Source organism: Carassius gibelio, chromosome B13 (assembly GCF_023724105.1).
Source record: "Carassius gibelio isolate Cgi1373 ecotype wild population from Czech Republic chromosome B13, carGib1.2-hapl.c, whole genome shotgun sequence".
Classification (NCBI taxonomy): Eukaryota; Metazoa; Chordata; class Actinopteri; order Cypriniformes; family Cyprinidae; genus Carassius; species Carassius gibelio.
Window position 1 is genome coordinate 8066230 of NC_068408.1, and position 27925 is coordinate 8094154.

The window sequence follows — 27925 nt, forward strand, 5'->3', positions numbered from 1 at the left end:
TGTCTTGTGATCATTGTCAGAGGAAGAATCAGTGGACCACAATATGTCGACTGCCAAAAATAGCTACATCACAGAAAGAACAAAAATTAAAGTAGTAAGTTAGGTGAAGCATATGAAAGAGAAATAATGCGATTAATAGAATAATTAAGTTTAGTAAGACGATCTCTGGAAGAAGTAGTTGCTTGCCAACAATAACAGCGATTCTAGGAAACCGAAGCGTCCTAGTTTCGTTTTGTACGTCACTGGGGCGTGGTGAAGTCTAAACGTGTCCAAGTCACGAGTCTAAAAAAATAATGAAGTGTGTGCCGTCGATGGCCGTTCTCACGTTGTGTAGTTTAATGTAAACTCTTCGAAAGCATGCCATGTGAGTACCAATTATTATTATTATTATTATTATTATAAACGACACAAAGCAAATATATCCATGTTTTTCTCGTTGTTTTTATTTAAAATATTTTATATTTCAACTTCAGCTCTATTCACCGTCATCGGTATTACAGCTGGGGCAGGTAAGTAGTAAGACCAAATGTTTTTCAAAAACAAATACCCTAATGGTTAATCCCAAAATTAAAATTTGTTGAAAATCTAAACTTACTTGCCTTTAGGACGTCCATAATGTAGATGAGTTTTTTTAAACGAACAGATTTGGAGAAATTTAGTAGTAGTTCTACATTTTTTTTCTCTCTGTCTCTTTTAAGATAGTCCAAATAAGAGTTTAAACATCTCATAAAAACATCACAATAACTCATAAGTAAACAGTAAGTAATCAATTAAGATGTTTTTAACTTCTCTGAAAAAATGATCAGATCAGCAAAGTTTACAAGCTAAAACCGTTCTAAACAAATATGAATTATGGACTGGTATTTTGGCCAGAAGTTTCTTTTTCCTTTCAAACGTCACAAAGTGTATGCTAACAGATTGACTGGATGCATGTGAATTATTTTTGGATTATTGTTACATTTTTATCACTGATTTGGTCTCCTGATCTGACGGCACCCATTCACTGCAGTTAAACCATTGGTGAGCAAGTCCTGTTTCTCCAAATCTTTTCTAATGAAGCAAAACTCATGGCCAGAGAATTATTTTCATAATATTATTTTACAATTTTTTACTGAAAAATGTTATATTTGGGTGAACTATTCCATTTAAGGGTAAAATGCTAGTTATTAATTTAATAATTTAAAAGACAAGTTTTCACAGAAATATTTTGATCTATTTGTTCATTTTCATGTTGATTAGCTGGTGCTGTACTTCTGACCCCGGTGGCACTCGGGATCGCTGGTTTTACGGGCGCCGGTATCGCAGCAGGCTCTACGGCAGCTGGCATGATGTCATCAGCAGCCATTGCCAATGGGGGCGGTGTGGCTGCAGGAAGTTTGGTTGCTATCCTCCAGTCAGCAGGTATTTACCAGTTCTTTAGGAGTATAAACTAGCAAAACAATCAAACATTAATTAGCCTTATAAGCTAGAAGTGTAACTGATTTTTTAAGAATCATTAGTACCTGATTAATATGGAACGGTTTGCATTCTGTCCTTTTTTTCAGGTGCTGCTGGTTTGTCTGGAGCAGCAACAGCTGGTGTGGCATCTGTGGGTGGTGCCACAGGAGCTCTAGTAGGTGGAGCAGTTGATTTGTTCAAGCGAAAATGAGAAACGCACTGGAGTCCAAAGAGCTTCTGATCACAGCCAGCTACTATGAAAAGAGTTTAGCACCAGCTTCTCTGTGTTTAAAGTAATTGCTTGTAGCTTGATTTTAAACTTTCATTACATTTTGAAAATAAGAATGTAACCATCCGAAACACATATAGAAAAATCTGTGATTCGCCACCTTTCTTAACAAAATTACGGGGTCGTTCTAAAGCTCCAAGTCACATTAAAATGTGGTGGTAAAATGTAGATTAATGTTCTAACAGAAATTTTACATTGTATTTACATCCTGTTCATTATTATTATTATTCACTGTTTTGCAAAGATTCTGAAAAATAACTATTTTAAATGAATCCATGTGGTGATCTTGTGACCAGTTACATTTATAGACACTTTGCAATCCACAGTTACTTGCAAATGATGAACAGCACAAACACATGTATTTAATCAAGGAGAGAATAAAGTTTCAATACAGAGTTTTGAAGCTGACCAGAAGGGTACAATACACGCAAATATTATCTTAAAAATAAAGGTTCTTTATTGGCATCTGTGGTTCCATGAAAAAAATTGTAACATCCTAATGCACAAAAGGTTCTTTATAGTGGGAAAAAGTTTCTTACAACAATTCAATTGTTCATCATATAATAACAATAAGGGCTTTTTAGAAACTCATTGAAAGGTTCTTTGGGGAACCAAAATCAGTTATTCCACGGCTTTGCTGCTAAAACCCACTTCAGGAATCTAAATGGGTTCCAAAATTTGAATGTATTTTTTTGAATAGCTTCTAGAAAAACTTTGCTCTCAAGTGCTCTTTGATGTCATTAAAGTATTGTCTACATAGAAACTTGATGGTTGCTTCAGTACAATTAAAAAGGAACATGATATATTCAATACATTTGATGTGATTGATCCTGGTAGAGTCTGGTTTTTATCTGAGCTGAATGTCTGCATTAAAAACAAAACCAGTTCACACTACCAGAACAAACACTTGTTACAGGGTTTGGTTGGGTCAGTGTGGTCAGCCTTTGACATATCTATGTCATGTGAAAGCCACCATTTATATATATATGTATATATATATATATATATATATATATATATATATATATATATATATATATAGCCCCTCCGCTATACATACATATTTAATTTTTTTTTTTTTTTTACCGTACCAAACATACATACAGTGTGCTGCACTTAAATTCGTAAGGGGAAAAATGTAAACAATAAACCAACTCTGATTTCCGGCAACGGTTGAGTTTCGGTTTTGTTACGTCATTATTCTACTTGTGCACACTGCCCATTTGCCCAAGAAGAAGAGGAACAAGGGGCTTTTGTTGGGCAGCAGATTAAACACAAATCCGTGTGTATGAAAACAACGTCATCGTTCTGTACGATCTTTTAATTCATGAAACGCGGTAAGTAGCCAAAAATTATGCTTCTGGAGCCAGATCCATAAACGTAGCCACCGTTAAAACTGTATCTTATGAACTAGTTTGACCAACTAGCATTTACCAAGGGGTAATCAGTCTTAATTTTCCATAACAAATAAGAACAATCTACCTTTTCATAACTGAATAAAAAAAAAAGTTATGACCAGTCTTGAAGAGAAAAAAAGAGGTGAATTAGGACACTCAATAACTGACACAGACTGTCTTCCTCCATTTTAGACTGATAAAAATTAACTGAAAAAGTAGCACCCATTTGGGCAGTATCCTAATGTATTTCCCTAATCTTTACGAAAATGTGACATTTGTCAACCGGTTACTACTGCAATCAACATTTAAAAAAAGCAATCCATTAAAATTTAGGGTTTCTGCAGTTTGTTATAAAAAATAAAATAAAAACTGCAGTCATTTAATCAGTTTTTATCCATTTTCAGGACTGTTCACTATCATTGGGGTCACCGCTGGGGCAGGTAAATGTGTTGTGAGGATTGTTTTCTGTAAATGAATGCATATCAGTTGTGCACATGATAATTACTTGTGTTTATGTCCATTAGTTGGTGCGGTTGCATTGGCCCCTGTGGCGCTCACCATGGCTGGATTCACCTCTGCTGGTATAGCAGCAGGGTCTCTGGCTGCCAGCATGATGTCATCAGCAGCCATCGCCAACGGTGGTGGTGTGGCTGTGGGAAGTTTGGTCGCTCTCCTCCAGTCTGCAGGTATTCTTTATAAAAAGTCCATGTGCCTATGCCCATTCTCTATTTTAAGGGAAGTGTTCACAAAAACATAACAATTTTAATAATTTTGTGACTCCTTTGTCATTCCCAAAATGCCAGAGAAGATTTTTGAGATTTGTGGTGATTTAAAGATTGTATTCTCTGGTCAGGTGCTGCTGGACTGTCTGCAGGTGCGGCGGCAGCTGTGGCATCTGTGGGTGGAGCAGCAGGTGCTGTAATAGGTGGAGCTGCAGATTTGTTCTCTCATTCCAGGATTCCACCTTCACTTGAGGAGGAAGATGATGGAAATGAAGAAGAAGAAGAGATAGAGATGCTTTTTTTGGAGTCCAAAGACCTTGTGCCAAAATAAGGCTTTTGTTAATTAATAACTCTAATAACGATGTATTTGCTTTTAATTTTATTTAATTTTTTTGTTTGAGCAATTTGTATTTGTGTGCATGTCAGTTTTATGCTTGTGCAATTAAAATGTGCATGTACTGTAAAAAGAGATAACTTTTTTTATTAATCAATTAAAAATAGATATATATTGCCAAATTCCAAAGTATCACCTTTTAGTATGAGTGCAAGAAATTGTAATTAAAACTATATGTGTCCTTGAATGTCATACTTAAATCTTTACAGCAGAATTTGGTTTTGTCAGATATTTAAACTCATTTGCTACCTGCAATTACTTCGCCTGCTGCAATCTGACCAGACCTCGCCATTTTTTGTTAGTCTTTTGTACAGCTTCTCTCAGCAATGTTTCTCATCTGATAGCAATTTTGTTTTTGTAATTTAACTAAATAGTAAGTAAGCAAATAAATAATGAGTCATAACAATATCTATTTGCCTTCCTCCAATGTTTGTCTAAAGTTCTGCCCTGCTTGTGGGTTTTGTTTCCTTTCGTGAAAAGCATCCTGTTTTTTTATGTATTTATTACTGCAGGTATATCAGTATATATATGTATTTCAACTTACCATTTTGATCAGGCTTCAATGTTAAGGTTGAATAATTTAATTTTAATGGCATTAAAAAGGTTATTAGTCAGTTATTAAAATGGCTTTTTTGAGAGTTTAGCCGATAGTTTCATATATATGTATACATTTATTTTGTGTGTGTGTGTGTGTGTGTTGATCTTTATGAAATTTGCTTTGTGAATCGTTTCGTTTTCTGAAAAGGATACACCCAAAGACCTTTAAAACTCCAGCTCTCACTACTCACAAGCAGACAGTCCAAGGCTGATTCGAGATTACTCAGGATGGATCCCTGTAAGTACACGGCTAGCCTAATAACTGGAATTCTGCAGAATATTTCATATTTTATCAATCGCAGACAGTTAACATAGGACTATGTTCGTTTACTTCTTAGGTACAATGATAGCAGCTGGCGCAGGAGCAGGTAAATAAAATGCTGAATGTCTTTTCGCTAGATAGAGGACATGATTTTCAAGTTCTGCAACATTTTATTAGAATCTAAACCTCTTTTCCAAGGTCGGGCTAAACGGTTCCAGTTATGTTTCCACTCGAGCTCGGTTCGACACAGCACGATCTGGAACTGTCCGCTATGCGTGTGCTGCTGCTCAGGATTGATCACTTGTGTTTGTTGTCTGGCGACTAGTTTCTCTCTGCAGCTGGCTAAAGATTTTTTTGAGCGAAAGCTGTTTTTGAGCGAAAACACTTGCTTTACCAAGGCAACGACTGACGCACTTTTCCACGGGCTCTGTTATCAGCCACCACTTGGAAGACGAGTGAAAAGTTATAAGTCTTCATGGTGTTCGCACCTGTAAACCTGTAAAAACCTGTAAAAACATCAAAGGGCAGTGCCCTTAACGCACACTAAATCCACACCCCAGAGCGGCATTCAAGGCTGACTGGGTGTGTATACCGTCATGCATCATGTTGTGGAAATAAATCGCGAGACTTTTTGCCAGATTGCAAGAGGTCACGGAAACCTTTCCCATGTACAGTTAAATATTAATAATAATAATTAGATATTACATATAATTTGGTAGCAAGTGCTAAACAGTTTATTGCTGCATAGATTAGCATTTATTTTTATTACAACATTTGGAACTGCTTTTTATCACTTAATTAGAAGCACCACAAATTAAAATTCTCATGTTATAGGTGCAACTGAACAGACATTTAGAAGTTGATTTTAAAATGCTAAGTACTTAAAATTTGAAATTAAAATAAAGCTATGTAAACACTTGCATTTTTACAACACTAACTGTGTCCCATCAGGTAATGAAAAGTTTGACACACACTTGTGGTCTTCATCCTTACTTGGGACAAATACACAAAATACATCATAGTAGTCAAGTCCAAAGACTGCAAGTGTATTTGGCTTTTTATACAGTCTATGGTATTTTGACAAGGCTTACATCGGTTGTACACTCAAAGTCAGATTGAATTGTGGGTAAAAACGAAAAAAGTAGTGGATGTAGGGAATGAAGTTGTTCTCTCAGAATTCGGACAGCACTAACAAAATGGATTACACCCGATATAGTGCACTATATGGATAGGGAGCGGTTTCGAAAACAGCTAAAAAAAAAAAGAATAGAATACCCAAGACATTTCACTTATATAGTTTTAAACATAGACATATAAATAATGTATAGAATAATGCTGCTTGTTTCAAGGCACTTCAGGAGACCTTTAAACTACAAGAACGTTTTGGGCCGATGGTGGAAAAGCAGCTTACGTTTCAACGCAATGAACTGTTGCAATATGTTAGTCTAACACAGGCTAACTGTTTTAAGTGGCTTTTAAATATTTATCCATCTGAACCAGTAAGGTTTTAAAAAATATGCCCTGTTTCCACCAACAGTCGCAGCCGTCGTTGGAGCTCCTGCTGTTCTAGCAGCCGCAGGTTTCACCGGCGCAGGAATTGCTGCAGGTTCTGTTGCCTCCTATTTGATGTCAGCTACTGCTGTCGCTAACGGAGGAGGGGTTGCAGCTGGATCTGTGGTGGCAGCTCTTCAAGCCGCTGGTGTGCCCATATTTAGAAACCTTTGCAATTGCATGTGATTTCCTTCTATAGGCTACTCTGTGCGATTTCAAGTTAAATGCGACAAAGCGGGCTGTTTAAGCTAGACTCTGTGTTCACACTGGGTTACAGCACACAGCTATAGTAGCCTACTTTATTAACGGGACACTATTTGGAATGACACTGGTCTGGTGACTGTGGCCACACCTAAAGATAAATGTAAACAAATATTATCAGTTTTGAATTTTACACACTGAGTTAGCTTATAAATTAATAGATTAGGATATATGTTTTGAGGTTTGTTAAATATATTGCTAAATATGTTTGTTTAATGTGATAATAAACAATGTAGGTTAATGTGGGCCCACTTTATCTGAAAAGACATTTGTTTATAGATTTATTGATTGGCCTATATTGAAATAAATAACGTGTAATTAAATAAATAAAAAATTGCTGTTAGCCTTTTTTGTTAGGCTATACATAATGCTGAATACATTAATGACACCAGGTAATGTACTTCACGAAAGTCCACTCTATATTGAAATATTCAGGATCTGTGAATTCAAGAGAAGGCCCTGCATTCATGTATGAATTCTGTTATGGAAATCTCATTTGGAATGACTTTTGGTCAATGGTTTTTAAAGAATGTCATTTGTTTTATCAGGTGCAGCTGGAATCCCTGTTGCAGCTCAGGCTGTGATAGGTGCCATAGGCGGCACTCTGGGTGCAGCTGTGGGTGGACCATTGGTATGCAGTGCAGGAGCCACAGGTGAATACATTATATACATTATTTACTTATTTGAGTATTGATTTGGTTTTGGTTTTTAGTTTTAGTTTTTTGAGTACAATTAAGATTGAATTATCTTAACTGTATAAGCGCTTTTTAACACTGGCAAAAGCTTTGGTTTTAAGTTGAACATTTGTTTTTCCAGCTAATAAGAAAAATGTTTTATAGGAGCAGTCTGTTTCATATGATTTTTGTTATTTGCTATGGTAGCTTTGGAAACATGTGTGATCAAAACAGGTTCTAACTAATGTTTGTTTTCAAAAATCAGGTGCTGTCACAAGCGGAGGTATCATGGGAGCTGCTGTGAGCTCAGTTGCAAGGTTAATTGGTAACTGCACTGCGTAAATGCCCCAAAAGGCCCTTGAGAAAATTTAAGGATTTATGAAGTCAGACATAACATTAATCTAATCTACGACCACAATCACGGGCAGTTTTTCATATATAATAATAATAATAATTATTATTATTATTATCCTCTGCTGTAGATTCTGTACTAATCTAGCTTTCTATTTTAAACTTAATGTTTACTTAACAGACTGCACACATTGTTTGCTTCTATGAAATATTGCTTGTGATGTCTGTATAAAAGCATCTGCTAAATAGGTAAATGTAATTATAACAACATTTTCTTGGCTAACATTGTACATCAACTTTGTCTTTGAGGGGAAAACCTGTAACATTAAGAATAATTTAGATTTGTTTTATATTTAATGAAGTTCACATCACTGATTCTGTAACTTTCCATTTTTAATATTGTTAAAATGCTTTAAAACGGTCTCAGTTTTATAAAGCACTACATAAGTAAAAATGTGACTTTATTGAAGTAGTTTGCACCACTGTCATAACGTTGGTGTTTACAACATATTAAAAACATTATAGATGCACTTTGTTCTATTTCCTGGCTTTATGCACTTTATACATTTGTTGTGTATTTCTTTGTGGATACAGTAGGCTATGTGGCAATTTTAAACTCATTTATGGGGCCTACAACCTTCCATATCACCTGACCATTACTGTGCACAAAAGTCTTTGGTAAAGCGTCTGTCAACTTTAAGATGTCCATTGGCTGAGGTTAGGGCTGCACGATAGTGGTTAAACAGATAATCACGATTATTTTGATAAAAAAATATAATCATGATCATGACCATAGCCAGCTATGAGGTCACCAAATTAAAACACCAGGCAGAAAGTGTATCCTTAAAGGAGAAAAGCTCTGTTTGGGACTTAAAGCTCTTCACATCTAGCAACCACAAGCATGAACGCTATTGAAGAATTGCTTGAGTAAAGTCGATTTAAGATGGATCCAGTTAAGTTCTAATAGAACTGTAGAATTTTAAATGTTTGTTAAATGTTGTTCACTTGTTTTTCTTTTCCTGAGTGATGCTTATTGGAGCTGGTGTAGGAGCAGGTAAAAATGAAATGGCCTACATTTTTATTGTATTTTCAATCCTATTTTATTTTGATATAAAATACATGTTTAAGTTGCATATTTCAGTGGCCTGTATACAGTAATGTGTGCCAGTATTTCCACCCGAACTAACCTGCTTATACTGTGTGTGATTGCACCAAGTCTTAACAGTCGCTGCAGCTCCTGCTGTTCTAGCAGCCGCAGGTTTCACCGGCGCAGGAATTGCTGCAGGTTCTGTTGCCTCCTCTTTGATGTCAGTTACTGCTGTCGCTAACAGAGGAGGGATTGCAGCAGGATCCGTGGTTGCAACTCTTCAAGCTGCTGGTGAGCCATATATCAGGGCAAAAATGTATGTACCCTTTTCAGTGGTGGGCGAAAAGACGAAATATTTCACCCCGTTTTCTTACGCATCGGACGATTTCGGTGACACGGAGGTGTGTGATGTCGTTAAAACCAGGGCCGTTTGAAGGAATTTGGGGGCCCCAAGCAAAATGGACATAGAGGCCCCCCGACCCCTGCACGCACGCAAAGCCTACAGGAACCACAGCATATCCATACAGTTTAAGTTCACCCGCACTTTATATGAATAAAAAAAGGTTTACAGTGCAAATACTGCTTGAAAAAATAGTTTGGTGGGAATTCAATAGTGATTTGCAATAATATGACAGCACACACTTATCAATTTAAACTCTGGGCTGTGCAGGATATCAGCTATACTTATATATTGTACTGTGAACAATGACAATAAAGTTGACAGATGAATTAAGTGCATTTAAGTGCCATTCAGTTGGGGTTTTAAATAAAGCATTTTCTGAGATGCACATTAAACATTAAACACAAAACATTAATTTAATTTATATTTAAATTATTTAAAATTAAGCAAACTTAACTTTTTGGTAAACAAAGGGGATTTACTATTATAAAATAAAACATGGAAGAAATTTTGTGTGATTAAACCTTAGCAGTAGGCTATGTTCTGCTGAACAATAGTAATACATCTCTGGCAAATACTTGTCTAAAACAGGACTTTTATTTTGACGGGTTGACGTACCATTTATTCAAATCAAACGGTCAAATGCACGTGAAGTGACTGTCAGAGCAGTTCTGGAGATGTTGTTCATGTGTTCACGTCTTTAGTGAGACAACAGATGCTGAAATTACCGCGAGCGTCACGTGCGCTTCAGTGTAAAGGAAGTCGCGAATCTGCTCCATTCATTAACAGAGACGAGCAGAACATGCAGGATTCATATTTAAATAGACTGTTAATATTTACAGATATTAGTACATATCGTGATTTGATGTAAGTGCAATGACCTATTTTTAATTAATTCATTCAAAATCGACACACGCCAGGATGTTCTCTTTACATTTGCAGGGCTCTCAAGTCTCACGCATTGGGCGTGAGACTCACGCATTTCAACCCGTTCACACGCTCACACGCCACACCTTGTATTTCTCACGCAGAGACATTACGAGGACAACGCCCACCAAGTTGCGGCGCTATTTTTTTAAACAGTGAAACAGGTAACTTAGAGGAATCAAGTGAGTTCCCCGAAGGCCCTGACACGCACCTGCTAATCGAATAAAAAAAATATAGCTACCGATCAGCCAATCAGAAAATAGCATTGCTGTATCCGGGTAAGATTTTTACAGGCTCGTGTGCAACACAGATCCAGACGCTCGCTGAAGTAGGTAACGTTACGGTTACAGACTTGTCAAGACAATGACACAGATTTTCACTATATGTTTTTTTTTATCAATATATTAATTTAACATTTTTTAAAAACAGTCTAAGATATGTTTTGGTCTGATGGTTATTATGACCCCGACACGCACGCAATTTTGGCCATTATACGTGGTCGGCCGTAGCTTTTGTGCCTATTATTAGCCCACTATTATTTTTTTATTGCCAAAGTTACACGTTGAAGAGGATGCGGGGCTACTCTGACAGTTTTATATAAGAGACTTCTATAATAGGCCTATCCATAATACTTGTATGGCAGTATCCATAATAGTTTAAAAAAAAAAAAAAATTTATTTCCTTTTATTTTTACTGCACCTCATCCTGGTCCCCATTTTCAAAACGTTTTGCCTAGGCTATTTCATTATATTTTATCCAATGTATAATATTGATTATTGCATTCGTCTATTTCAAAGATGTCAGGGAAGAGGCAAAGGAGCAATCTTTCATGCTTTGTTCTAAAAGATCTGGGCCCGTATTCATAAAGAATCTTAATGCAAAAAGTAGTTCCTAGTGACAAAATTCTAAGAAAATTCTTAGAAATGTGGGCGTTTACTTTTAAAATTAAAGAAAAAAATCCTAGTAAAGAAAAAAGTAATTCAGAAAGCATCTTATCCCTTAAAAGAGGTCTTAAGGTAAAATTTGTTATGAGCACAGACGAGGACTTTTAAGAGGCTTAAGAGTTTCTTTAGCAGAGGAGAAAATGGCAGAAAGATGAAGAGGCAGAAGAAATGTGTTGCAGACAATGGATGACAATGAGTTAATAAGACGGTATAGATTATATAATAATTTAATATAATATAATTTAATATATAAATTAAAGTAATCACTACATTACAATATTTGGCAACTGGGAACATGCAACAATGCAATAGTGATGATTTGGGTCTGTCACAACCTTCTGTAAGCAGAGTGATCACACAAACAATTACAGCACTTTCAGAACATCTTATTGTGTCGCAGTTCATTTCGTTTCCACTGGACATTCCCACCTTGCAAGCTCAAAAAACTGCATTTATGAATATAGCAGGCTTAGGTGCGCACAAGCAGGGGGAATGAACCGTTAATAGTTTGTCCCATGTCTGCTTCTTGTCCCTTGCTGTGTCTGAATTTTCCTTTAAGAATGGCCTTGTGTTCATCCATTAACTGGGCTAACAGTAAACACTGTTCCTCTGTCCAGTTTGGCTTTCTCGCTCTTCTTGGCTTTGATTCCATGTTTGATACATTAAAACCAACACTCAAACCGCCACTTAAATAGGACAGCAATCACTGTAACTGGAAAGAGTGGAACAATTTTTATCATTCTAAGCCAATCAAATACCTTATAGGAAATTAAAAGCATGGTAAATAAAAAAATAGAATTCATATACACACATATAATGTGTGTGTGTGTGTGTGTGTGTGTGTGTGTGTGTGTGTGTGTGTGTGTGTGTGTGTGTGTGAGAGAGAGAGAGAGAGAGAGAACGGTCAAATAGGAAAAATTACGCATGTAAATTTAAAGTGAGGATTAGAATAGACCCTATACTTAAAATCACTCTTTTTTTTCCTTCTTGGACAACCAGCCAATCAGAGTCTTCAAAAGATTGTGTCATACATAGCAACCGGTTCAACCCCGCCTCCTCACTAAGATAAACGTTTTTGTCTTTTCCTTACTCAGAGTTGCTCTCAGATCGGTCCCGAATCGCTTTTAAGCTAAGACTCCTACGTAAAAGTTTTTAAGCTAAATTAAGAGTTTTCTGAGAGGATTCTTAGAATCTTTATGAATGCGGGCCCAGCTCCCTAAAAAGGTGGCTAGGTCAGAGGAGGAGGCTGTGGAGAATACAGTAGGGGAGGGAGTTAGGGTGCCAGAAGAGGATGGGTGCATGGAAGAGACTGTGGAGGACCATAGAGGAAACAGTGGAGAACCCACTGGAAACAGGGAAAAAGAGAGGGTTATGTAGAGCAGCCACCTGTAGGTGTTCCTTTAAGAAGGAGTGGTCAACCCGATCACCATTCATCACAATGGGAACCACCAGCTCTTTTTACTGGTGCTTAGTCTGCAGACAAGATAACTCCTGTGTCCATCAAGGTGTGAGGGACATAAGCAGGGAGGCTTTCTAAAATAGCTGCATTAGTGTTAGTGCTTGCTCATTCAAATACCTATGCTGAGAGGGTTTTCTCCATGGTGGGATTAAACAAGACCTAAACCAGGAACAGTTTAGCACTTGATGGAACTGTGAAAAATGGCTGGCCTGGAACCACAGTGATTCAAATGGGAGCCACCAACCCCTGGCCTCAAAACCAGCTACCAACACCTACTATAAACAGCACTGACCATTTTTTCTCTCTCTCTCTCTCACACACACACACAAATAAATGCTGAATTAAATAAATATTATTTTATTTGTAAGAATATGTGTCATTTATGAGATCAGACACCCGTCCCCATCAAACCCCTGCCGCCATCGCGACCGCGGGCAAAATCTCACTCTGAACTCAGTTCAAAACTTGAGAGCCCTGCATTTGCCCTCGCCCTCAAATCAAAACACTGCTGACTCCTTGCAGTAACTTACGCGATTTCTGTTCTGCGTCTTCCTTATCCCGTTAAAAAAACATGCTACCGTAACCATATTCCTTCCTTTCGAAAAAAAAATTGCACTAACTGTTCGTTACAAGCAGCATTTGTAGTCAGCCAGGTAGCTAACATAAACATATTTTTGCTAGCCTACCTGCTGCAAAATTACACCATTTGTACAAGACTGACAAGGTAGAGCTATTATATCCAGTGTAATTTATCACTTACCACTATCTTGTTTTTGTTTGTTTTTTCTTATCCTCCTCTTCCTTTCTCTTCTGGCTTCCTGAAGCATAATTCCGCTTCATGACTTCCGAGGAGGTTTTGTATTTTGCCGGTAGCAGAGATCACGTGTTGGCTGGTTGCTGTCGGCGACTACTGAGAGGGGCCCCCTTGAGGGGGATCCCGATAACAGTGTCATTGCACGTTACTGCATTGACAATCAAAGAGGCGCTCAAACAGTGTCGTTGCATTTTATTCTTAACCAGTCGTTGTCTTGGGGCCCCAGGCCAGCTCGGGGCCCCAAGCAATTGCTTGGTTTGCCTGCCTTGTCGCGACGGGCCTGGTTAAAACTATGGATGCCAATCGAATTTCTCCTAACCGGGCTTCGGCTGGGGATTTGTGCTTTCCGAGAGACCGTCACGACGGAAGCGTCTTTGACCGGTTGGGGAGCTGTTTGTCAAGGGCGCCCAGTCCACGGAGTTTGGACAGCGGCACAACGCAGTTGGCATATAAACAGGTTGGAATTACTGGCAGTTTTTCTGGCTCTCCAGTATTTCTCGAATCTGCTGATCGGCCGTCATGTGCTGCTCAGATCAGACGATGCAGTGGTTGTGTCATGCCTGAATCATCAGGAAGGATTACGCTCTCGCCCCCTGTGCAGGCTGGCGAGACATGTTCTTCTTTGGTCTCAGAACAAATTTCTGTCGATCCGAGCTGTTCATGTCCCCGGAATTTTGAACTTCGGAGCGGATTTGCTATCCAGACAGGCTCTGGAACAAGGGGAATGGAGATTACACCCCCAAAAAGTGAATCTCTTATGGCAGATTTTCGGAGAAACGAGTGTGGATTTACTCGCGTCGAGCATGACTACGCATTGCCCACTATGGTTCTCCCTATGCCCCCATCGCCCCTGGGCTTGGATGCGTTAGCTCACAGTTGGCCCAGGACCAGTCTGTATGCTTTTTCCCCGATTCATCTGATCCCAGCGGTATAATCCTAAATACGGCTGGACAGAGTGGAACAGCTGCTGCTGGTGGCTCCGCAATGGCACACGCAGCCGTGGTTTGCGGACCTGATCAGTCTGTTAGTGGGCTCTCCATGGAGTTTCCCCTCAGACAGGATTTATTATAACAAAGCACAGGGACTGATTTGGCACCCGAGGCCAGATCTGTGGAAACTTTGGGCGTGGCCTCTGAGCGGAGTGAGTTAGTATGTCCCGGTCTTTCAGTTGAAACCACTGAGACTATACTGAATTCTAGAGCAGCTTCTACGAGACGCTTATATGCTTTCAAGTGGAGACTGTTTACGACCTGGTGATAAAATCGTAATGTGGATCCAGTTTACTGCCCAGTGGCTTCAGTGCTGGAGTTCCTTCAGGATCGTTTTTCGGATAGAGTGACGCCAGCCACTCTAAGGTTTACGTGGCAGCCATTTCAGCTTACCACGAATATATAGACGGTACCTCAGTGGGCCGTCATCCACTGGTTTCTCGTTTCATACAGGGTGCGCGACGGCTGAGGCCTTTTTTCGCCCCGTGCGAGTTCCTTCATGGGATTTATCCATTGTGTTGCAGGGTTATCAGGGCATCTGTTGAGCCCTTGGAAACAATACCGGATAAAATCCTGACTCTGAAGACACTTCTTCTTATGGCTTTATCCTCCCTCATGAGAGTTGGGGATTTACAGGCTCTTTCTGTTTCACCCTCGTGCATGGAATTTGCACCGGGCTCTGTGAAGGTGTTGTTGCGACCTAGGCCTAATTATTTTCCTAATGTCGCATCTAATCCCTTTCGCTTTCAGCGAAAAGGGTCCTGGAGGCTTTATCCCCTGCTGAGGCAGGGTCAGGAGATCTAAGTCTTTGCCCTGTAGAGCTTTAAAGACTTATGTGGATCGTACAGCCCCATGGCGTGAGTCTGACCAGCTGTTAGTCTGTTTGGACATAAGAATAAAGGCCATGCGGTTACAAAACAGCACATGTCCCATTGGCTGGTGGAGGCAATATCTTTAGCCTATGAGGCGCGTGGACTCGCTTCGCCCTTAGGAGTTAAAGCTCATTCCACGAGAGCAGTGGCTTCTTCTCAAGCTTTTCTCAGTGGATTTTCTATTGATGATATCTGTGCTGCGGCAGGTTGGTCCTCACCAAGCACTTTAATCAAGTCTTACAGTCTGGATGTGAGGATGGCTCCTGGCTCCCGGGTTCTCTCCGCTTGAGCAGATGCTTCCTCGGATCCCAGCTATCAGGTACGTCAGGCGTTATGGTATAGCGTTCCCATATGTGGTGACGTCACCGCAGCATCGAAGTGACCTATGAAAGGGAACATCTCGGTTACGTATGTAACCATGGTTCCCCTGTAGGGAACGAGATGCTGCGGTCCTGGCCGTGCCGTACCTTGATAGCATTCCTCTTCTTCAGTCATGAAATCTGAGCGAAATGGCGCACGGCACCCAGGTATATGATGCGTACGCATGCGTAGGGCGGTGCCAAGCGCTATTTGGCCAATAGGATTGGCGGGATGGTATAGGGCTTCAGACATTCGTCACACCGAATGCTCCCATACGTGGTGACATCCCCGCAGCATCTCGTTCCCTATTCAGGGAACCATGGTTACATACGTAACCGAGATGTTATCAAACTAAATATTTTTATTACCTTAATCAATGGGACTTTGAAATAAGGTAACTTTGTGGTAACCACCATTTAGACTAAAAGGTTCTTCTATGGCATTGTGAAACACCTTTATTTTTAAGAGTGAAGACATTTGAGCATCTTTCCTATTTGTGGACTTCAGTTCAGCCTTCAATACCATCATGCCTGACCTTCTCTCAGACAAACTGACCCAGCTTTCTGTGTCCACTTCGATCTGTCAGTGGATCACCAGCTTCCTGACAGACAGCCACTATCACAATCAACACTGGGGCTCCCTAGGGTTGTGTTCTCTCAATGCTCTTTTCACTGTATACAAATAACTACACTTCAAAGGACCGCTCTGTCAAGCTTCTGAAGATTATGGATGACACTACTGTCATCAGCCTCATCAAAGATGAAGATGAGTCTGCTTACAGACAGGAGGTTGAGCAGCAGGCTGTCTGATGCAGTCTTAACAACCTGGAGCTAAACACTCTCAAAAATGTATCCATATCAAAAACCTATCCTGGGCAACACCATCTCACAGAATCTGAAGTGGGACACTCACATTGATTCCATTGTGAAAAAGAGCAGAGACTGTATTTCCTCTGCCAGCTGAGGAAGTTTAACCAGCCACAGGAGCTGCTGAAATAGATCTACTCTGCCATCATTGGTCCTGTGTTCAACTATAATTGTTTGGTTTGGTTCAGCTACCAAAACAGGCATCAGAAGACTACAATGGACAATCAGGACTGCTGAAAAGATGATTGGTACCCTTCTACCCAACTCCAAGAACTTTACATCTCCAGAGTAACCGGAGAGTATAGGACCCCTCACACTCAGCACATTCTCTCTTTGAACTGTTGCCCTCCGGCCGGCCGAGAATAGTTTTCCTTCCAGGCCATATCGCACCTGAACAACATTCTCTCATTTTATGTACTGTATGTCTGCACTTAGTTTGTATTTTTTGTACTGGAAGCAATAAGTAATGTTAAATGGGGCTCTAACCTTTCTACATTTTTTTTAACATAATTTCTGATTCATATTTAGTTATGAAAAACAATAGTGTGTTTTCAAGTGTCTGCAGTGGAATATGCAAATGCTTATATAAGCATGGCTTTATTCACATTACTGACAACTGAATGGATGATTTTGCATGTATTGGCTCACATGATGACGTAATGTTTAAAGATGGTAATGTTAATGTAAATGTAATGCAAATGGGAGAAAATCATACTTAACTGTGCCAAAACGCATGCAATTTACTTAAATCTGAATTTTAAATCTCAATTTCAAAACAAAACAAATTGTAAAAAAAAAAAATTGAGAGAAAAAAATATTGAGAATTTAGCCAAAGTGATTAAGGAAATTATGTTCAACGCTAGGTTTGTACAGTATATGTAATTGGTTAAAATCTGTACTTTAATCCAGTTTATCAAACTAAATATTTTTTATTACCTTAATCAATGGCACTTTGCCAACTAGATTTATCGCTTATTTTACTTTCAGGTACATCATTGTTGGTTCGTTGTACAAATATAGAGCTATTGTTGTTGTCTTACATGCTGAGTGAAAAACCCTGCTGCTTCAAACACTTCACCATCATTCTGGTCCCCAAAAAACCCCAAATCATTGGACTTAATGACTAAAGAACTGTCCCTCCCACATCTATGGTCATGGACTCTTAAAAATAAAGTTGCTTCAAAAGGTTCTTCACTGCGATGCCATAGAAGAATCATTTTTGGTTCCAAAAAGAGTCATTCAGTCAAAATTTTATTCAAAGAACCATCTCTTTCTTACCTTTTTATAATCTGAAGAACCTTATTTTACCAGAAAGCACCTTTTGTGAAACAGATGAACATTCTCTCATTTTATTTACTGTATGTCTGCACTTAGTTTGTATTTTCTGTACTGGAAGCTCCTAACACCAAGACAAATTCCTTGTGTTTGTGTGTGAACGCACTTGGCAATAAAGATCTTTCTGATTCTGATTCTGACATAGAACACCTGCATCAAAGAAGGCTTGTGGATTGCTTTAGAGGTTCCTCAGAAATGTTTAGAAGTTGTGTTTAGAAATCTTTGAAGATCTTTTGAAGAAATCCACAAACCAATCTGTGGTTGGTTTTAAAAGTTAAGAGCAGTGGTAGCACTTTATTGTACAGTCCTGTTCCCCATGTACATACTATGTACTTATTATAGTAATTACAATAACTATGTAATAACTAGGTACTAACCCTGAACCTACCCCTAAACCTACCCCTACCCCATGTAGTTACCTTGTATTAGCAGAACCTTCTTAGATAAATACACTGCAAGTACACAAACTGTCAAATAAAGTGCAACCAGAGCAGTTTTAAAATTATTGAGCTCAATGGAAAACGTTTAGGTTGTATGTGTCACCAGTATGGATAATTACAGATGTGGGAAGAAAACCGAAACAATGGCGGTTGTCATTCTTGTAAGATCTAATGTTAAAATGCAAATACTAGCAGAACAATAACATTAGGTATTTAGTAATAAGGTAATAACGTCATAGTGCCTGCGTACATACCCATACCTGCCATACCCTTCACCCAGTGAAGGATGTGTCAACAGAAGTAGCCTACATAGATAACACCATGTGCTGATGCAGGCACATTGTAAAATACGTCAGTGAAAATCAAATAGGTTTCTTTTTCCCTGGAAGCACATTTGTCTGCTAAAACAAATGATTTTAAATAATAGCAAGGTACACACATTGTTTAGACAACTCTGAGAAGCAAATATGCTGGGTTAGCATCCCAGCAGGTAGTTTCATGTTTGCTTGAATGTTTCTTCTGAAAACGATAGCCTCAAGCTTCTGTTACTAAGACAACTTTCTTGAGGGTGTCAGCAAGCTAATTTATCTACTTTTGAATTAGGCTAGTACAACAGATGTTGTTTTTTATTGCTCACTTTTTACAATTTCATTTTTATGAACTGCTCTTTGACAGTCATTAATGGAATCATTAGTACATATTGCATAATTACTTCAGTCTTTATCAAATTCATGTAAAAATAACCCTTACGGAAATGTGTAACTATATGCTAACCAATAAAATAATGTGCTAGATGTTGTTTTGGCTTTGAGTTGTTTCCTAAAAAATAACTGAGAATATTTTTTGTAGGCCTAGAGAATTTACTGTACTATATCGACACAATCTTTAAAATGTGTGTATCATCATCCTCTGACTTTGACAATAGTTGGTGCCACAAGTGAAACTGCAAGTCATATTTCTATCGCTCTGTGTTTGGGACAAAATTAATGGCTGTATCAATATATTAAATTAATAGCTATATCAATGTAAACATGTTCAGCAGTTTGTCAGGGTGCTAGAGCAGAAATAGGCTACATCCATTTAGGGCTGCACTCTAGCAATCCCCAAGCACTCCCCTCGGGGGATTCCCCGCTGTACAAAAGGTAAGCTTAAAGGGGCGTGTCAAAAGGGTGAGAGGAGTTTTACTGTGTTGGCCAATCAGCTGTAAATATACTTTTACGTAACTTCCTTTAGACAAGAGAAGGTGGCGGCGATAAGACGTGAGGTAATTATTCATCATACGTTTATCTATACTTTATATATCACAAATATGTATATTAAGATACCGTAAGTTTGTTACAATACAATCATAATTATTCCTTTGCGTTATATCTTGCAGCTGAAGTAATTGGTTTATTGTAGTTGACAGACATATGTACATTGAGACAAAACGATGAACGCATCGACGCCGAATCCTTCAGAGTTGATAGTTTATTTCTGCGTTCTTTTTGTGCAATACAGTACAGAATAAATACTGTAAGTATAATAATTATTACCATCTCTGCTATTACAACTGAACTAAGATCGGTTCACAATCTAAGACGATTAGACAAAATAAAAAAAACTCTAATTTAGAGTTTGTTTCTACCTTTCTGCTAGGCATCAAACTAATGCAAGTTGCCAACACACTGGTTGTGAAGAACCCTTTCCAGAGAAACATAGAAAGAAATGACTGTATAAGTTACATTGTTTTTAATCCATTGATTTGTCTATATCAACATAATCACACACAATATTGTAGTAACAATATATTGTAATCTTTATTTGTGAGTCATTGGAGACATTGAGAAAGCACTGAAGGAATGTCTGAGGAGGATGTACTCAAAAAATACTCATACTTCAGATTGTAGTATGAGTATGATACTGACTGTATATTGTGACTCTCATACATTAGCCTTCTAAGCCTTCATTAGCCTTCTGCACTGTATGTAGCTACACTATCTGAGCCAAAGAGGACGAAACAGAATTTGAAAAGTGTTTTCTTTTTTTTTACCTCATTTTTTATGTAGGGGGACCCTGCTACACCCTTTGCTTCCATACAGCTGATGTATACTGACTGTAAAATGGCAATCGTAGGAGGAGGGCTCAATGTGGTGACAGAAGATGGAATAGACGTGTGCCAGTGCACCAGCCTTGATGAAGCCTTCATAACAGCCTTCTGGATGTATTCTGCTTTTAACATTGCATATCCAACACACCTGAGAAAGACATTGACTTTCCTTCAGAGGCACATTGTCAACATTAGAAGATGGAGACAAGCACTGCCAGTAACTTTCCTCTGAATTATTAGCCTTTTGTCTTAGATCCTCATGCATCAACTGTACCATTGCCCAAAGTGCACTCCAAGAACACTCTTTTGAAGTTAATCCAACATGTTGGAGGTGTACATGCACATTAACCAAATATTAGTATAGATGAGTGCCAGTCAACGTTTTTGTGATTCCATTCTTTTAGAAAACATGCACAGGAAGCATATGTACTTTTGGTACTCAGTGAAGAGTCAGCAGTACGGTTGTATTATAATATATTGGAAAGGGTCGGGCCGCAGACTTGCACTCTCTGACTCTTGCACTTTTTATTTTAGATTTTATTCTATTTATTGATTACTTTTTGTTTGATTCTCTCAATATGATTTTTTTCTTTTGTGTAGGTATGGTTGAATGAAATATCAGTCCAGATTTGAGGAAGACATTACAGAGTTATCTACTAGCTATCTATCTATCTATCTTCTTTTTTTCTTTTTTTTTTTTTACTTGAATTGGTGACTGAAACTGAAAGCTAAATAAATGTTTTAGTGGATAAAGCTGTGCCTGTTTGCTTAATTGGTTGATGTCACTTAAAATAAGGTTACTAAACTCTTCCTTTTGGCACGCCCCCACCTTTTGGCACGCCCATTGCCCCAGGCTGCAACTACCCCCTACTTGGCAAAAGTGAGCGTTTATCACCTTGTGGTTATAATGTGGAAATAATTAGGTTTATTATCTAATTAATGCAATCTAAAGGTGCGTTCGACCAGAGGTTCGTCTTTAAGCAGCGCTGCACATAATGATCACTGTATGACATCAAAGTACCGCGAGAGCAATAAGATTAATGAAGAAGAAGGAATGAAGAAGCAATAAGATTACTTTCCTGCAGAGACCTGCTGATTTCCGGCAACGGTTGAGTTTCGGTTTTGATACGTCATTATTCTACTTGTGCACAGGAAGAGGAACAAGGGGCTTTTGTTGGGCTTCAGATTAAACGCAAATCCGTGTGCATGAAAACGTCATTGTTCTGTACGATCTTTTAAATCATGAAACGCGGTAAGTAGCGCAAAATTTAGCTGCTGGAGCCAGATGCATAAACGTAGCCAACGTTAAGACTGTGTCTTAAGAACTAGTTTGACGAACTAGCAATTTCCAAGGGGTGATCAGTCTATATTTTTCATAACAAATAAGAACAATCTACCTTTTCATAACTGAATTTATAAAAAAGTTATGACTAGAAAAAAAGAGGTGAATTAGGACACCCAATAATAGACACCGCCTGTCTTCCTCCATTTTTGACTTATTTATCAGTAAAAAAAAAAAAAAATAAGCTACATTTGGGTAGGAGGTAATGTATCTCTCTAATCTTTATCAATATTTTTTGTCAACAGGCAACTAATGCAATGAACTTAAAGCATTCCAATAAAATTAAGGGTTTGTGCAGTTTGTTATATTAAAAAAACTGCAGTCATTTAATCATTTTTTTTATCCATTTTCAGGACTGTTCACTATCATTGGGGTCACAGCTGGGGCAGGTAAATGTGTTCTGAGGATTGTTTTGTGTAAATGAATGCATATCAGTTGTGCACATGATAATTACTTGTGTTTGTCCATTAGTTGGTGCGGTTGCATTGGCCCCTGTGGCGCTCACCATGGCTGGATTCACCTCTGCTGGTATAGCAGCAGGGTCTCTGGCTGCCAGCATGATGTCATCAGCAGCCATCGCCAACGGTGGTGGTGTGGCTGTGGGAAGTTTGGTCGCACTCCTCCAGTCTGCAGGTATTCTTTATAAAGTCCATGTGCCTATGCCCATTCTCTATTTTAAGGGAAGTGTTCACAAAAACATAACAATTGTAATAATTTTGTGACTCCTTTGTCATTCCCAAAAATCCCAGAGAAGATTTTTCAGATTTGTGGTGATTTAAAGATTGTATTCTCTGGTCAGGTGCTGCTGGACTGTCTGCAGGTGCGGCGGCAGCTGTGGCATCTGTGGGTGGAGCAGCAGGTGCTGTAATAGGTGGAGCTGCAGATTTGTTCTCTCGTTCCAGGAGTCCACCTTCACATGAGGAGGAAGATGATGGAAATGAAGAAGAAGAAGAGATAGAGATGCTCTTTTTGGAGTCCAAAGACCTTGTGCCAAAATAAGGACTTCTGTTAATAACAATGTATTTGTTTGAGCACTTTGTATTTGTGTTCATGTCGGTCATGATTGAAGATAACTCCTTTTATTAATCAACTAAAATTTTGTATTTTGCCAGATTTCAAAGTATTACCTTTTAAGTATGAGTGCAAGAAATTGTAATTAAAAGGATTTGTGTCCTTGAATGTCATACTTAAATCTTTACAGCAGAATTTGGATTCGTCAGATATTTAAACTCATTTGCTACCTGCCATTTTTTTTTCGCCTGCTGCAATCTGACCAGCCCTCGACATTTCAAGTTAGTCTTTTGTAAAGCTTCTCTCATCAATGTTTCTTTCACATAATTGAACTAAATAAAAATGTATAGGCTATGCAGTAAGCAAATAAATGATGAATCAGAACAATATGATATATTTGCCTTCCTCCAATGTTTGTCTAAAGTTCTGCTCCATTTGTGGTTTTGGTTTCCTTTCTTGAAAAGCATCCTCCATCTGAGCTATCAAGGTGAATAACCCAGAATTTAGAACAAATCAAGAATATACTGATTGGAGTTTTTTTTTTTTTTTTTGGACTATTCCTTCTGAAAAAAAAAAAGAATATAAAGTATATCTGACATTATTTCAAATGACCATTTTTATCAGGCTTCAATGTTGAAGTTGAATAATTTCACTTAATTTACATTAAAAAGGTTATTTTTGTCAGTAATTGAAATGCCTTTTTAGGAGTTTAGCTGATATTCCTATATATGTATACATTTATCTATAAATGTGTGTGTGTGCTAGTCATGTTATTTCAACCATTTACCATTTTAGTGTTAATTATTTCTGGATATCCACTGGCTTTTGTGTGTGTGTGTGTGTGTGTGCGTGCGTGCAGTGGGTGTTGAACTTAAATTTGCATTGTGATGAATCTTTCATTTTCTGAAAAAAAAAAAGGCTTCACCAAGACATTTAAAATTCCAGCTCTCACTACTCACAAGCAGACAGTCCAAGGCTGATTCGAGATTACTCAGGATGGATCCCTGTAAGTACACGGCTATCCTAACTGGAATTCTGCAGAATATTTCACATTTATCAATCGCAGATAGTAAACATAGGACTATGTCCATTTACTTCGTAAGTACAATGATAGCTTCTGACGCATGAGCAGGTCAATAAAATGCTGAATGTCTTTTCACTAGATAGAAGACATGATTTTCAAGTTTTGCTGCATTTCATTACAAACTTTTTAACCATGGTTCTCTAACCATAAAGGCTGGTGTAATTTGCCCCCTGACTAAGCATTTCAAGAATTTAGGGCAAACATTTATATAATCAAGGGCTGAGTGTTGAACATGCTGTCATAACTTGGAATGCAAATGCAGTAAGAGACTCTGAGAAAATCGCTTTGTTATTTTCATCCCACGTTACTTTTGACCTCGCTCTCCCCTACACTGCAATAAATATGCGTTTATCTGTTTCCACTAAAATATGTTTATCTGAAAGTGAAGTGACATTCAGCCAAGTATGGTGACCCATACTCAGAATTTGTGCTTTGCGTTTAACCCATGTTTGCTGCCTTGCCCAAGGGCACTTAAGTCATGTTATTGCCAGCCTAAGATTCAAATCCACAACCCTAGGGTTAGTAGTCAAACTCTCTAACCACTAGGCCAAGACTTCCCACAACTTATCAGCAAAACTGCATACTTTTAATTTGAAATAATCACAATTCTATTTGGCCAGCGTAAAAGAATGAGATCATCTAAAATATCTGAGAACTATTTGAAACCATTTTGTTTTTATGGATATTTTCATGTATTCATTCTAAAATATAGCAGGGATACTATTTCCCTACTGTCTCTGTGTTAAACATGGTGTCAAGTGCATGGGAATTGGCATGTAAATGATATGTATGAGGTTATGCATAGTAAAACAGTTCCATATATTATGATTTCGATGAGGAGATGAGTTGGAAATGCACGTATGCACAATCTTCCTGTCTTCTTTGCGCAGGTTCTGGTCTGTGCATGGTTTTATAAATCTGAAAACTTTTGGGCGTACTGACCTTTGGTAAGTGAGACCCCAGAGCGGTATTCAAGTCAGTGTATGAAATGTTTTGAAAGGGCTGTACTTGATCATCTGACTGTAGGTGTCTGTTTTTCAGGAACCCTTGCAATATTCAAAGATCTGTGAATTCAAGTGAAGGCCCTGCATTCATGTATGAAATCTTTTATGGAAATCTAATTTGGAATGACTGTTTTTTAAAGAATGTCATTTGTTTTATCAGGTGCAGCTGGAATCCCTGTTGCAGCTCAGGCTGTGATAGGTGCCATAGGCGGCACTCTGGGTGCAGCTGTGGTGGGACCATTGGTATGCAGTGCAGGAGCCACAGGTGAATACATTATTCTTATTTGAGTACTGATTTGGTTTTTAGTTTTAAGATAGAATTTTCTTGACTGTATAGAAGCAGTCTGTTTCATATGATGTTTGTTATTTGCTATGGTAGGTCTGGAAACGTGTGATCAAAACAGGTATTAACTCATTTTTGTTTTCAAAAATCAGGTGCTGTCACAAGCCGAGGTATCATGGGAGCTGCTGTGAGCTCAGTTGCAAGGTTAATTGGCAACTGCACTGCGTAAATGCCCCAAAATGCCCTTGAGAAAATGTCGGGATTTATGAAGTCAGACATAACATTAATCTAATCTACAACCACAATCGTGGACAGATTTTCATATATAATAATAATTATTATTATTATATTCTGCTGTAGATTCTCTACTAATCTAGTTTTCTACTTTAAATTTAATGTAAATGTAATTTTCTTTAAATTGTCGTGGCTAGCATTGTACATCAACTTTGTCCTTGAGGGAAAAGCCTGTAACATTATGTAGAATTTAGATTTGTTTCATAGTTAATGGAGAGAACATTACTTACTCTGTATCTTTCCATTTTAAATATTGTTGAAATGTTTTAAAACAGTCTCTGTTTTGTAAAGCGCTACATAAGGAAAAATGTGACTTGATTGAAGTAGTTTGCACCACTGTCATAACGTTGGTGTTTGCAACATATTAAAAACATTATAGATGCACTTCCTGGCTTTATGCACTTTATACATTTGTTGTGTATTTCTTTTTGGATACAGTTTGTGGCAATTTTTAACTAATTTAGGGTGGTCTACAACCTGCCATGTTATTGCCTGACCATCAGATGTCACTGTGCATATTCTTAGTAAGCAAGTCTTTGGTAAAGCGTCTAACTCGTATTTTGTACAGAGCGGAGGAAAGCTTGTTTTCAGGCAAACTCGCTTGTAGCTCGTTTACTACATCACTACGAGTAAAAAGAGGCATAATTCGTGTACCAAAAACGTTTTGCTCGCGAGTTATTGATCCGGAAAAGTCGAATCTGTGAATATCTTGCCAGTTTTACCGAACTGTCAAAGTTTAGTTGTCCAGTGGCTGAGGTTACGCAGTAAGCAAACAACAGATGAATCAGAGCAAACACAAGGTATGTGTTTGTCTTGAACGGTCCGCAGTCCTCAAATGTTCCGCTCTGTTTGTGTGTGTTTGTGTGTGTTTGTGTGTGTGTGTGTGTGGGGGGGGGGTCGGTTTCGGTTTCCTTTCTCAAGAAGTAGCCGCCCGCTAAGTTAATAAGGCAAGCTCTCACCAGCAAGAGCGTCAGTGCAAAGCAAGAGCATCCCGAATTGCTTGAGTAAAGTCGATTAAGATGGATCCAGGTAAGTTCTAATAGAACTGTAGAATTTTAAATGTTTGTTAAATGTTGTTCACTTGTTTTTTTCTTTTCCTTAGTGACGCTTATTGGAGCTGGTGTAGGAGCAGGTAAAAATGAAATGGCCTACATTTTTATTGTATTTTCAATCTATTTTATTTTGATATAAAATAAATGTTTTAAGTTGCATGTTTCAGTGGCCTGTAAACAGTACTAATGTGTGCCAGTATTTCCACCCGAGCTAACCTGCTTATACTGTGTGTGATTGCACCAAGTCTTAACAGTCGCTGCAGCTCCTGCTGTTCTAGCAGCCGCAGGTTTCACCGGCGCAGGAATTGCTGCAGGTTCTGTTGCCTCCTCTTTGATGTCAGCTACTGCTGTCGCTAACGGAGGAGGGATTGCAGCAGGATCCGTGGTTGCAACTCTTCAAGCTGCTGGTGAGTCAGATATCAGGGTGAAAAAAAAAACTTTAAATGGCCAAACGACATTTATTTATGCTTGAGGGCAAATACACAAATCCATCAGTTAACAACTGAATTTATGTCATCAGGTGCTGCTGGAATCCCTTTGGTAGGTCAAGCCATCGTGGGGACTGTGGGAGCCGTGGTGGGTGCCGTTGCCAGTATGGCCAGCAACTGCACTCAGTGACCAGTTCATTTTATTGAATCAGTAACTAGTGCTGTAAATGTATCTCTTTATATGTTCATTATCTCGTTGTCTGTCATGGTGATCAGAATCTCTTGAATGTTGTTCTGTATCAGTAGCCCTAGGTTTAGGTGTGTATGAGATCTTCTTTTAATACACACCTGCGTTAAAGATGCTGTTTTTAGCACTGACAATAGAAAAAGAAGAAAAAACATATTAGATCTTTCTGTCATTTCTTTAGCTATCATAAACCAATTTTGTGTTATAAAATGTTTCATTGAGTTAGACTAACTGTCATTAGGAGAATTTTGTTGAATAATGAAAAGGGGTTTCTTCGATTTCCGCACAATTCTGTAACCATAGGCACTATTTTTCATGTGGTCACCAAAATAAAAGCTTATAAATAGGGTTCTTCGAATGGGTTCTCCACCACAGGTTTCCTACAGAGGATGGCTTTCTTAAGAGTCTTTTGCAAGCACCATGTATGTGTTTGCAAATCGTTTTGTTTGGACCTGCACAATATGTATGTAGAGACCTTGTTTAGTAAACCTAATAAACAATTGAAATAATGTGTATAGATGTATTTTGTCTTTTTGTTAAGCTTTGTCTCTATACATCTGTCTCACTAATTACAGGGTTCTTGTAACTATGTAACTCTATGAAGTTCTATGTAACTTCACAATTGCAAATCAATAAGTCATGTTAAATGGGGCTCTAACCTTT

General features: G+C 38.3%; 3 protein-coding genes across 5 annotated transcripts; all 3 read left to right on the forward strand.

The window, feature by feature from the left end:
* The first annotated feature begins 232 nt into the window (after positions 1 to 232).
* LOC127970426 (interferon alpha-inducible protein 27-like protein 2A) lies at positions 233 to 27775 on the forward strand. Of its 2 annotated transcripts, XM_052573016.1 has the most exons (12): positions 233 to 364; positions 474 to 509; positions 1240 to 1401; positions 1545 to 3063; positions 4985 to 5074; positions 5175 to 5204; positions 6636 to 6797; positions 7459 to 7563; positions 25394 to 26564; positions 26638 to 26667; positions 26833 to 26994; positions 27108 to 27775. In XM_052573016.1, the coding sequence occupies exons 1-4, from the start codon at positions 358 to 360 to the stop codon at positions 1646 to 1648; spliced, it is 309 nt and encodes a 102-aa protein (XP_052428976.1). In that variant the 5' UTR covers positions 233 to 357; the 3' UTR covers positions 1649 to 3063; positions 4985 to 5074; positions 5175 to 5204; positions 6636 to 6797; positions 7459 to 7563; positions 25394 to 26564; positions 26638 to 26667; positions 26833 to 26994; positions 27108 to 27775. The 2 variants fall into 2 exon arrangements, with proteins under 2 accessions (XP_052428976.1, XP_052428975.1); XM_052573015.1 differs by lacking the exons at positions 233 to 364; positions 474 to 509; positions 1240 to 1401; ... (2 more) ...; positions 26833 to 26994; positions 27108 to 27775 and adding an exon at positions 7850 to 8465 and having other exon boundaries at positions 2920 to 3063.
* LOC127970428 (interferon alpha-inducible protein 27-like protein 2A) lies at positions 2926 to 27775 on the forward strand. Its single transcript, XM_052573019.1, has 12 exons — positions 2926 to 3063; positions 3528 to 3563; positions 3648 to 3809; positions 3977 to 4161; positions 22844 to 23876; positions 24845 to 24901; positions 24996 to 25049; positions 25119 to 25223; positions 25394 to 26564; positions 26638 to 26667; positions 26833 to 26994; positions 27108 to 27775. The coding sequence occupies exons 1-5, from the start codon at positions 3054 to 3056 to the stop codon at positions 22856 to 22858; spliced, it is 408 nt and encodes a 135-aa protein (XP_052428979.1). The 5' UTR covers positions 2926 to 3053; the 3' UTR covers positions 22859 to 23876; positions 24845 to 24901; positions 24996 to 25049; positions 25119 to 25223; positions 25394 to 26564; positions 26638 to 26667; positions 26833 to 26994; positions 27108 to 27775.
* Positions 21621 to 27775, forward strand: LOC127970427 (interferon alpha-inducible protein 27-like protein 2A). 2 transcript variants are annotated; one of them, XM_052573018.1, is made up of 11 exons: positions 21621 to 21769; positions 22213 to 22248; positions 22331 to 22492; positions 22659 to 23876; positions 24845 to 24901; positions 24981 to 25049; positions 25119 to 25223; positions 25394 to 26564; positions 26638 to 26667; positions 26833 to 26994; positions 27108 to 27775. In XM_052573018.1, the coding sequence occupies exons 1-4, from the start codon at positions 21760 to 21762 to the stop codon at positions 22856 to 22858; spliced, it is 408 nt and encodes a 135-aa protein (XP_052428978.1). In that variant the 5' UTR covers positions 21621 to 21759; the 3' UTR covers positions 22859 to 23876; positions 24845 to 24901; positions 24981 to 25049; positions 25119 to 25223; positions 25394 to 26564; positions 26638 to 26667; positions 26833 to 26994; positions 27108 to 27775. The 2 variants fall into 2 exon arrangements, with proteins under 2 accessions (XP_052428978.1, XP_052428977.1); XM_052573017.1 differs by having other exon boundaries at positions 24996 to 25049.
* Positions 27776 to 27925: the final 150 nt, after the last annotated feature.